The sequence below is a fragment of the Mytilus galloprovincialis genome, chromosome 3 (assembly GCF_965363235.1).
Source record: "Mytilus galloprovincialis chromosome 3, xbMytGall1.hap1.1, whole genome shotgun sequence".
Classification (NCBI taxonomy): domain Eukaryota; kingdom Metazoa; phylum Mollusca; class Bivalvia; order Mytilida; family Mytilidae; genus Mytilus; species Mytilus galloprovincialis.
This window is the reverse complement of record NC_134840.1, coordinates 35,407,821-35,420,680: the sequence shown is the minus strand read 5'-3', so window position 1 is coordinate 35,420,680 and position 12,860 is coordinate 35,407,821. Positions and strand designations below refer to the sequence as shown.

At 31.3% G+C, this 12,860-nt stretch overlaps 1 protein-coding gene across 2 annotated transcripts in view; it reads right to left on the bottom strand.

The window, feature by feature from the left end:
- Positions 1-5,605: 5,605 nt before the first annotated feature.
- LOC143067797 (lysosomal cobalamin transporter ABCD4-like) overlaps positions 5,606-12,860 on the bottom strand; it is a 33,940-nt gene continuing 26,685 nt past the window's right edge. For both annotated transcript variants that reach the window (XM_076241336.1, XM_076241335.1), the window contains exons 16-17: positions 9,867-9,943; positions 5,606-9,218 (exon numbers count right to left, since the gene is read on the bottom strand). In XM_076241336.1, the coding sequence (XP_076097451.1) occupies positions 9,013-9,218; positions 9,867-9,943 (283 nt within the window). In that variant the 3' untranslated portion in view covers positions 5,606-9,012. The remainder of the gene's footprint in view (positions 9,219-9,866; positions 9,944-12,860) is intronic.

The following is a 12,860-nucleotide window of genomic DNA, read 5'->3' as shown; positions in this document are numbered from 1 at the left end:
TAAACCTATTATCTAGATTACCTTAAAGCCATACAGGTAAAAGTAAACTTAGTGTCAATACCTTATGTTAAAAGGGTTATTAACTGTCAAGTTCATGTTCACCGAATTAACCCAAATATATTTGATTTCAGAGTATATCCATATTACAAAACGTCAAAAGGAAACATTATCAATGCATGTGCTCCCTATTAAGAATTAGCATTTAGTGCATAATGTAAACTGGAAAAAAAATCTAATGATCCACCGATATTACAACGGAAGACGGACGACGGTCATACAACTGGGATAAACATAATTGTTAATATGAAAAGACCGATAAGTACGTGCAATCTCACAATAATGGCTTTACTAGGCCTGTTATATTTCATGTTACAGTTAAACATATACTTGTAAACCACTGTTTTACCTTTTTAGAATGATTTTCTTTTGTGGGCGGATCAGTCAACAAAATTGTAATTCTTTGTCACTTTCCCCGTTTACTTTTCTTGTTGACATTCTTTTCTTTTTACTGAATAAACTGCTTCAACATACTGACCCTCATGCTGTCAGAACACACGCTCGACCAATGAGTTGATTTTTTTACTTAATTAATTGAGTTAATGATAATACAGCAGCGATGTGTTTTCTGATCTTATTTTGACGAAATTAAACAAAACTGACTTCTAGTAGTGAAATGATATTTTTTATTCCGCTTTTACTAATGGTATAGACAAGAAACTCCTATTCTATTTTTGTCTAATTCATAGTTAATTCCAATTTAAAGGCTCAACTGCATTTGTACAAAAGGGATACGTTAGTTCGTCAAAAGTGTTACATGATACAACTTTGATCCCATGCATCCTTTTATTTTGTGACAATCTAGATTTGTAAACAATTATTATGTCGTCTTTGATTTGAAAGTTTGCATCATTCTTCACATTACACTGAAATGATGTAATTTCAGAAATTATTGACTCTAGATCATAGTGACCGAAATGCTACGCTACACCCGATAAACATATCTGCATCAGTTAAAATAGTTATTGGTACGATTTAAAGAAGGCCAATAAAGCATGAACACGTAGCCACAGTCATATACTTTTACCCTGATTCTAATCTACTCCCAAGAATTTATCTCCGTTCAGGTTTAGATGATTCTCTTATTTCAAGTTGATAAGAGATTAACATAGACATATAACTCAAATTAAGTCAACGAAGCATGAAATGTAGGTCACAAGAAAAGATGCCATTACTTAATTTTGAAATAAAACTTAAAAATCACCTAGGGGGTAAAATTATTCACTGAACAAAGAAAAAATTGCAAAATAAAAGAGAATCAGATGTACCTACAAACAAGTCATAACATTTTTGGATCAATTGTTACTGAAACCTGGCTATTGACAAACATAGAAACTCAGAAGTGCACACACACACACACATGGTTTCACGTTTGAATCAATGGTTTTTCTTCAATAAAGATGTCCATTCAGGGTGTTTAATACTATGGACTTTCATAACTTTTATTCATTATCAAAAATTGCATAGTTATGTTAAACAATGTTATATTGTATACATTTACAATACATTGTTTACTTAATAGGATGATGTTTGTCTTTAAATATAATGTCAATGCAATGCACATTTTTGTTTATAGGCAATTCTTGACAGGACAGTGTGTTTTATTAGATTTGAATGAAATATACATTTAGTACAAAGTAACTTTTGTTATCTATATATCAAACTGCTTAAAACAGTAGAACTGTTGATTAAAATAAGTGTCATTCATGTATATAACATGACAGAAATATAAACATAACTATTACATCAACTGAGATACTTTACTTCTTTTTAACAGTTAAAAATCCATGAAAATAGTAACCCAAGAATGAAAGTATTTCCACATTATAATAACAAAATAACATACACATCCAATGTTTCCTATAGCTGTCAAAAAGGGCATTTTGTTTTACTGATATGGGACTGATTGACAGACAAACATTTTGAGCACAATAAAGTAGACGAAAAGTGGACGAAAGATACCAGAGAAACTGAAAAAAATGAATAATTGTACGATATCTAGAGTAATACTTATTATCTTTTGCACCTCTACAGTACTATCTTTTTTAAAATGTTTAAACTTTACGTATAAATCAGGCAAAAAATGTTTTTTGGAAATTTTCAAAATAAACGGAAGCAATAATTTCTCAACAAAGGTGTTTGTTGTTATGACAAGAAATTATTATTTCAAATGGACCACCTATAGTTTTCATTACAACCAGTAGTAATATATACATACTGACAGAAGGTTCTTCGTCTTCTTCTGGAAACATAATTTGAAAAATATAAATAATTTTTTTTTTTGTATTTTGAAAATGTAATAAGATTTGTAAGATTTTTCATGAAAGGTTGAGTTTGTTTTATTAAAAAAAAAATTGTGGATTTTTTTAACGACTACAATAAATTACATTAAAGTATACCAAAAGAATCATCATCGGACATTGATAAAAAAAAATGCTTGATCAGTTATAAAATGAAAATACAAAGTATCACGAAAAAAATCTGAATTGTACTTAAACGATACACTCATCAAGATAAGAGGTCAAAACTCAAATATCAAATAATTCAGATTATCGCTATTTTGTGAATTTTCCTTTGATCTTTTTTTTTGTGATAATTTTTCTTATTACATTGGTTGCAATGAATTACATTGATTTCCCAGTCAAATAAAAACCGATAATTTCACATGTGAAATAAACGTGGTTATTTCACTCTCTGACGTCATACAACAATAGGCGTTGTCAAGACGTCGATAACGTCAGATCAAAACATGCGTAGGAAAAACATATAGTTCCTAACATTTTCGATATTAATTTCAAAAAAAAGAGCCATTTGCCAATGTAATAAAAAGAATAACTAATCAAAGAATTCAAATATCGAAAAATATTCAACTCGTGACCGAACAACACTGATAATTAACTCATGCGCTACGCGCATTCGTGAATTAATGTGTTGTTCGGTCACTCGTTGAATATTTTTCTCTATTTGAATTCTTCGATTAGTTATTCTATAAATATCATTCTACTAGCCTGAGATAGAAAATTATCGTTAGAAACTAAGCAGTCACGTGGCGTTGCTAACGAAATTGACATGAAATCATACGTCGTCATAGGTAAAATAGCGATAAACAGATTATCATTGGTCATCTCAACTCGATTGCCTTTCTCGCTTTCGCCGTCCCGGCTCAAGCGAGAAAATCAATCTCGTTGAGATGATCAACGATAATCTATAAGTACAGACGGAGAGTAGTATATAATACATAGCATATAAGGAGAGATTAAATAATAAATATGCAAATATAATGGAAGTACTTTGAAATGGAAACTATGCATAACATTGACAATCAACGAACCATAACGAATTGTACACGGCTAACTAGATGGTCGTCGTAGTAGAAATGAGTTATGCCAATATAATAAAACTACTGCCACATAACATTCACTTGTTATAAATTTACCCGTTTAAAATGACATTAACACAAAAAGGTTAACTATGCAAAGGTTGCAAAGTCAATGAACCATGATAGAGGGGTATGCCATATTTTATAAAAGCCGATGTAGAGGAAAACAATTTAAATAATCTTAACAAACCTGCAATTGTTGACCACAAGTTTGCTAGAACTCTTAAAAAAGAACGTTATCCACATCCACTGTCTCTAATTGTTAGTTTGTTGGTATTCAGTTCTACATTAAACTTCAAATCTGAAAGAAACTACCAGGGATTTTTTTTACTTTGCAAGTTAAATATAAAAGATATTTTTAGCTTTATTCTCTAAAGCCATATGCAATTATCCTTTTTACCTGCTTTCATTGTATGTTCTTTTGTTTACTTTTGTTTACTTTTTATTAGTTATTCATTTCATTTCATCAAAATTATAAAAATGGAAATGAGAAAGATACCAGAGTACATTCAAAAGCATAAATCGAAAATAAACTGACAACAAAAGGGCCAAGAAAACCCATCAGACAAATAATAGTGCACAAACATAGCATAGAAAACTAAAGACTGAGCAACACGAACCCCACCAAAAACTGGGAGTGTTCTCATGTGCTTCAGGAGGGTAGGCATACCCTGCTCCACATGCTACACCCGTCATGTTGCTCATGTTAGTATATGGTATCGGACATGTTCCTTGCGTAGTAACTACAATCCCTTTCCCTTTCATGAATGTGACCTACTGAATTAGACTATTTACCGGATTTGTTATAACATAAGCAACACGACGGGTGCCACATGCGGAGCACCTGAGATCACCCCTAGTTTTTGGTGGGATTCGTGTTGCTTACTCTTTAGTTTTCTATGTTGTGTCATGTGTTCTATTGTTTATCTGTTTGTCTTCTTTCATTTTTAGCCAAGCGTTGTCAGTTTATTTTCGATTTATGAGTTTGACTGTCCCTCTTTTAGTACAAACACGATAATAAGTCTATTTCGGTAGATCACATCCTTGAAATGGAGTTTTGTTTAACCCCATTACACGTGCATGTGATAGAAACCTCGTCAGTTCTTATGTTGCATCAGGTGTTTTTTTCTGCTTAACAAACACAACTTGGAAAATGCAAGGAAGTCTTTTTGATGTACTGAAAATTACCGTAAACACTATCATTTAAATGAATATCACACTACATAGATACCATAAAAATATATAAACTAGGTCATATGAGTCTTTAAATCTACTTTTGTTTTTTTTTCTTAGGGGAAATAGATTCTGTTTATGGGTTTCCTTAATTATAAAGATCAGTTGGATCATTGACAAGAATAAGATGGTGATCATCTTGCCAATCGTCTATGGTTTCTCCTCTTTTAGTTGTTGTGTTGTATCCCCAACTATGTGATTGGCTGTTAAAATCTCCTACCATGCGAAAGGTACTGTCTGATATCTATATGGTATCTAGGTAGAGTTTCTTATCACTTGGACAGTAGAAGTTGGCAATGCTATAAGAGCTTTGCTAGATGGTGGCTTTAATTTCAAGATATTCTGCTTTCTCCATGTATGTTTTAATCTCCCTTGCATTTATGTTGTTTCTTACTATAGGGTAATAACAACTCCTTTCTTTCTTTCTTTTCTGTCACTTCTGAAAACTTGGTATCCTCTCACTTTGTAAAAGATTTTCCTTCATGCAAGTGTGTTTCCAGAATACAGTAGATGTTAACATCGTGTTCATGTAGAAAATGCTGCAGTTCATCTCTTTTGTTAGATACTCCTTCTGCATTCCAGTGTTGCTTAATCTTTAATTTTCTATGTTGTGTCTTTTGTATTATTATTTGTTTGTTTGTCTTTTTCTTTTTTAGTTATGGCGTTGTCAGTTTATTTTCGATCTATGAGTTTGACTGTCCCTTTTGTATCTTTTGCCCCTCCTTCAATCTTCTGACACAGTCTGATGTCAAGCAAGACAAAAACTAAAGGTGTCTAAAATACATTACAAATTGCATAACAAAATCATGTCTAAGATAATATAGGAGGCACACCAAACTATAAAATGTTTTATGCTTAGAAAAAAACAAACAAACAATGCTTATTGATGAAAGGATATAAAAATTCTTATTATTGATAGCCATACAGAAACACAGACAGGTTTTCAAAATTTTATTATTATTGACCAATTCACACTGTATCCCATTATAAATATTATTCATAGACAGTAAATCTATTTAAGCATTTATTGTAAACAGGTAGACATCTTGGTCAAACAAAAACTGACATCACAGCATGTACACTTTTGTTAATTAAGCAATAAATGCTGCCTTTTAAAAACATGTAAGTGTTTATAAATGAAGAAAACTATGCTTTTTTCAACAATATGCTTATTTACCTGTTTTTTTTCAAATACTAAAAGAATGTGTTCAAATCTATATGGCAATTTCCCGGTTTTTTTTAAATGAATATCTTAAAGAAAATCGATTGAAGCTTTTAAACCTAAGCAAGTATGTTTATATATTCAATCCTACTAAAAGTGTTACTAAGTAGGTGAAAATCTCAACTTGTGAACAATCATTTAGCATAAGTTATATTTGATTTCATAGTTTACCTCATTCTACATAATACTTTTTAATGATATTATGTCAGAAAGCATTGAGTATAGTTATAGTGACCTCAATGCTGGGATTTTACATAAGATAAAACTTTTCATCAGTTAAGATTATAATCTTACTTAAAGGTACTAAGATATGTCTTTACCAAGGTCAATAAATCATGACATTGAGGCTACAGTTATTGTGCCAAGAAACATTTGTCACATTATTCTTGCAGCATAAAAAAGCATCAGATGTACCTACAAAGAAATTCATAGGATTATAAGCCTACTTGTTACTTGGACTAGGTTGATTGCTGATGCAGAGACAAACTCAGAAATACAGTTATTCACACAAATGCATAGATACAAGCATACTTTAACAGTTTTTCCTCAACTTTGTTGAGGTCAAAGATATACAAATTAAAAAATAAATACATAATTAATAACCCTATAAAATCAATATCAAAATGCCCATCAAGAGTATTTAATACTATGTATGGACTTTCTTAAATTTTATCACCAATTACAATTAGCAAATTGTCATATTTTCTATATTTTCATACATTGTTTACTTTCAAAATCTGTTTCTCTTTGAATGACAGTACAGTGTTATATTTAGAAAAATTCAGTATTCCAATAATAAATGAAAATGTTGTATCTCCTTACCTTTTGCAAGAACTCTGAAAAAATGAGATCTCTTTTGGTAACTGTATCACAAATCATAAAGACAATAGGCACATCATTTACAACAATAACATACAATGCAAGGGTATAGAAACCTGAGGAATGTTCTTAATGCCATACAATCATTCATTCATATTATAAGCCAATTAACTAAAATTCGTATTGTTCATGTATATATAACAAAAGAAATATGACTTTTATCATTACCTTGAGAAGAAACCCATAACACTTGTAAATTTGTTACAATGGAAAAATAAGAATTAAAAAAAATCATAGTATAATCCAAGGACACAGTTATTTTCCTGATTTTAGTATAAATAGAGTCCTTGGATGGAGAGTTGTCATATTGGCACTCATATGGCCCGAGAACACAGTTATTTCGTAGTGCATTTCTTTTAGACAATAAATTCAAATTAAAAAAATCGCACCTGCTCTTTCTCAAAAAGATTTTTACAGTGTAGTGTACTGCCAGTGAGACAAATTATATCAAAATTATAGAAACTTCTACAAGCTCTAACTAAAAAAATTGACAATTCTGTGTTAAGGGGGTGTAAAATTCAGTTTGACAGCTTAAATTTGACATTTTTGAACTGGACCAAATCACTACTTAACATAAAGATTCAGCACTCAAATTTTTTTTTAACATGTAAATACATCCCCCTACTTAATATTTCATGCATTTGATATCAAGAAATAAATTGGGAAAGTGTATCAAATAAAACATGCAAGTTATACACTGTTTACACTAGGGACTATATTCGTAGACAACTGTGTCCTTGGACCATATCACATCTTCCTATATCTACTTGTTGAGGACAGTGTCTAACATGCATATTATTGTTTTGTCATACACTTTCCAATTTTAATTCTTTTTATTTTATGCATGAAATATTTAGTGGGGGTATAACGTTATATGTTTATTAAATTTGGGTGATGAATTTTTTATGATAAGTCATGATTTGGTCCATTTAAACAAAAGGTCAAACATAAGAATGTTTGAAGCTGTCAAACTGAATTATAGAATTGTCCATATTTGAGTTCCAACTGGTAGACTTTCCTATGATTTTATCATTATACATGTATGTCCCAAAAGTAGTAACTACACGGAACAAATCTTTTTTAATATAGAGCAGGTGCAATTTTTTTTAATTTGAGTTTATTGTCTAAAAGAAATGTACCATGAAATAACTGTTCTCAGGTCGTAAAGTAACAAAAGTTACATCAACATCTCTTAGTGTTTCCTGCAGAGGGGACTCAGATTAAATGCTGACACTTTTAAGACACCTTTATCATGGTGGACTACTATTTTGGAGCACAGTTAATTAAAAAAGATAAAAAAACAACTGTATAAATAAGGATTTCAACAGATAATTATTCATATATAAGGTTTGAATAAAATATAGATGTCAGTTTACTTATTTTATTTCAATTTGTACTAAAATAACATAGCTCATAGAATCCAGATAGTGTGACTGCATCATCTTGTTTATTGACTACTGATTTTAAGCCAGGATGTACATGAGGATTTGGGTGAACAAGGGTTGAAATCAAAACTATTTCTCAGCACTTCTATATTCTTTAATAAAATGAAAAAAATCAGAAAGAAAGCCATCGATAGATCCAACAAATCCCTTCACAGCCTTAATAGTTTGGTTTTACTTAATGAAATATTAACAATTTGCTGAATGTAATATATGGAATGAATGCCTGGTTCCCCTTTAAATATTATACATTTTAAAATCAGGAAAGGAAAAAGGCACTTGGTCTTACTTGAAACTGATGCACAGCACTGATCATAAACTATGACAAGGAATATAAAACACAACAGAAGATGGTTGGGCACCAAATTATCTACAAAAAAGGGAAGGGAAGTCTTTAAAAAAATAGGAAAAGGCCTTATGCCCTCTCATTTTCTCCATCTGGAAACTCTGATCGGTAGACTACCCAATCTTATTTTTTAATGTTTCTCTTACAAAGATGTAATTATAATAAAAAACAAATCAGTATATGCAGAGTATAAAGAATTATAAACTTTAAATGAAAAAGAACTTCAAGCGAGATTGCACTTCAAGAAACAGTATAATATGATCATTGATAGTTTCAATGACTGATTTTCCTTTAGGTAAATCCAGAAAAAGTATTTGAGAGATAAGAGATACATAAAATTAAAACAAATTGACTAAAATGATTGTCATTCAGAAACAAAAAACAAACACAGAACATCTGTAATAAACTGAAATATAACATAACATAGTATAAATTATCCCTAAATGTCATGATTTTACACATCACTTTGTGTATATATATTATCTGTAATCGGTTGTAATGTCCAGGCACCTTTGCCATCTAAGTGTAGTTCTATATGATGGAATTGTCGTAGACTTTCTCTGTGGCCCACACTAACAAGAGTTATTCCTAATTCTTTACATTTTAGATACATCTTCTGTTCGGCTTCTAGGCCTATTTGACTAGTGGCTTCATCTAAAGCTGAAAAATTCCATAAAATTATCAGGTTAGATATCCCTGAACAGCCTTAGTTTGTAGATACATCAGGCTTTCTTTAAGTGAAGAAAACTTTGTTGTGGTACTATACAATACAAATACCAAAATCATAACATTGTTATCCAAATATTTTGATTGATTAAAACATGCTTATTAACCTGTAAATTCTTGTCTCTATAAGAATGTCACCAATTTATGATAATAATATCATTAATTCACAAGGTCTGTTTTCAAATATTCATTGAAATAATAGTCAAAACCTACGATTTTTTTTTCATAGTTAAAAAGTACGACATCTCAGTCTTCCTACATAACCCCAATCAAACTAACATTTTATCTAGCTCTGCATTCTATATTGACAAAAAGGCTATAATAAGCACTTTCTCCCTTTTAATCCTGTATATCAAGTTCTAGGTTTAAAAATAATAAAAATTATCTAATATTTGTTATTAATATATTTGCAAAACTACATCTGAAAGAAAAAGATTATACATGTATAACCCAAATTTCAAATTCATTTGTGTTTTTATTTTTTTTACTTTTTGGAAGACAAGATCATGAGAAATGGTAAAACAACCCATATCTAATGAAAATGTTAATGTTAGGTTTAATGTTGTATATTTAACAAATTACCTGCTACTTTTGGTTGGTGATAGAATAATCTAACAAAAGATAACCTCTGCATTTCTCCTGGTGATAGTTCGTCATACCTGCACAAAAAAAGATATGGGGAATAGTTTGATAACACTTTTATTTTCATATTATTAACAAGAGGCTCTCAAGAGCCTGAATCGCTCACCTTAATTCTTTTGGTTAAATCTCTCATCAATGATTATTTTGGCTTTTCAATTTATTTAAATGTTTTTTGGATCGTCCTATTTTCTTCAAAAGCCAAAAAAAATAATCATTTTCTCCTATGTTCTATTTTAGCCATAGGAGCTATGTTTCTTGACATACAAGGAAATAAAATATAAAATTTATACTAGATACTCTGAAACTCATTTAGCCTAAGTTTGGCTGAAATTGATACAGCAGTTTCAAAGGAGAAGATTTTTTAAAGTAAGTCAACATGATGAACAAATTGTGAAAAAAGTCTTTAAAAGGCAATAACTCCTTAAGTGGTCAATTGACAATTTTGGTCAATTTGACTTAATTGAAGATCTTACTTTGCTGAACATTATTGCTGTTTACAGTTTATTTCTATCTATAATTATATTCAAGATAATAAACAAAAACAGCAAAATTTCCTTAAAATTATCAATTCAGGGGCAGCAACCCAACAACAGGTTGTCTGATTCATCTGAAAATTTCAGGGCAGATAGATCTTGACCTGATAAACAATATTACCCACGTCAGATTTGCTCTAAATGCTTTGGTTTTTGAGTTATAAGCCAAAAACTGCATTTGACCCCTATGTTCTATTTTTAGCAATGGCGACCATGTTTGTTGATAGATCATAACTTCGGATACAATTTACAAACTAGATACCCTAAGGAACATTCAGTTAAAGTTTGGAAGTATTTGGCCCAGTAGTTTCAGAGGAGAAGATTTTTGTAAAAGATTACTAAAATTTACGAAAAATGGTTAAAAATTGACTATAAAGGGCAACCAGATGCTCCGCAGGGCGTAGCTTTATACGACCGCAGAGGTTGAACCCTGAACGGTTGGGGCAAGTATGGACACAACATTCAAGCTGGATTCAGCTCTAAATTTGGATTGTGATTAAATAGTTGACACAGCATAGGTTTCTGACACAGAATGAATGTGTTCTAATGAACTTAAAAATTTTGTTTTCTCTTAGAGCAATTCACTATGCTGTTGAATATTAATCCTCTCAAAAAAATGTTTGAAGAAATTTTCTTTTTTATTTATGAAATTTCAAATGAGAAAAATTGAACCCAATTTTTTTAATCACATCCCCCTTTCCCTTATTCCAAAACTAATTTTAATTAAAATTTCTAATGGAGTTTGCAACAATAACTACTCATTTAAATACATCATAAAATATTAAGATGTAAAAAAACTGCTTGTTATCACTGAATGGTAAAGATTATTTTAATTTATCAGTTGGTAGTAAAAAGTGAATATACATTGTATATTATATATAACAAAGATTTAAGTTGATTCTGGACAAAGAAAGATAACTCCAATTAAAAAAAAATCTTGCTATTGCACAATATTTTGCAATTAGATATTTCTTGCTTACTATTCTGGACAAAGAAAGATAACTCTAATTAAAAAAAAATTTGCTATTTCACAATATTGTGCAATTAGATATTTCTTGCCATTGCGCAATACTGTGCAATTGAAAAGACTTGCTATTGCACAATACTTAATATAATAATTTTAGATCCTGATTTGTACCAACTTGAAAACTGGGCCCATAATAAAAAATCTAAGTACATTTTTGGATTCAGCATATCAAAGAACCCCAAGATTTCAATTTTTGTTAAAATCAGACTAAGTTTAATTTTGGACCCTTTGGACTTTAGTGTAGACCAATTTGAAAACAGGACCAAAAATGAAGAATCTACATACACAGTTATGTATTTGGTAACATTCAGTTAAAGTTTGAAAGTATTTGGCCCAGTAGTTTCAGAGGAGAAGATTCTTGAAATAGTTTACGACGACAGACGACGGACGACGACGGACGCCAAGTGATGGCATAAGCTCACTTGTCCCTTCGGGACAGGTGAGCTAAAAATCATATCTTTCAAGAGAATGTTAAAACTTCAGGACTGTCTTCTTTAAGCAAAAAAATAATTAAAACAGTTGTAAGACCGCAGTCTCCCTAGGCCACGATCGCACTACGATCTGTGAAAAAAATGCAAATTTTGATTATCATAGTACGATCGTGTAGATCGCAGTAAGGTCGTATCACGGTCGTGATGAGCGTGGCCAACTTTGAACATGTTTAAAACACCCTTGGTGCAGTCGTTGCGAAATCAGGTCGAAGTAGAAGCGTAGTGAGAGCGCACTAAGGTCATAGTAAGATCGCAAAGGTCGCTGTACCATCGTAGCGAGAGCATATCGAAAGCGTGATTCTATTCGGAGAGACTGCAGTAGGATCTCACAGCAACGTTATTAAGATCTCACAACAACCATCACGTTCTCACCGCGACCAAACTATGCTTCCACTACAACTATACCACGTTTACATCACACTGTTCAAGACCATAGTACGATTCTAGCACGCCCTTGCCGTCTTCATCACGCTCTTCTTACGACCTGACTAAGTTCATACTACGACCATCATTCTCATTGTCCTTTTCACAAAAAAATATATTATATATCGCCAGGTTTTGTTTGTCTGTATGTAGTTCTTGTCCATTTTCTCTAACGGCTCAACCATGCTTCTTGTTTATATAGACTAGACCGTGGTTTTCCCGTTTCTTTGGTAATTTTGGGGGCCCTTTATAGCTTGCTGTTCGGTATGAGCCAAGGCTCTGTGTTGAAGGCCATATCTTGGCCTATAATAATTTACTTTTATAAATTGTTACTTTGATGGAGAGTTGTCTCATTGGCACTCATACCACATCTTCCTATATCTATTGACACATCTGTGTCATCTCTACTATCATCCACTAAAATATTGTCATTTGAGTTTTATGAACCAGCAAAAGGTTG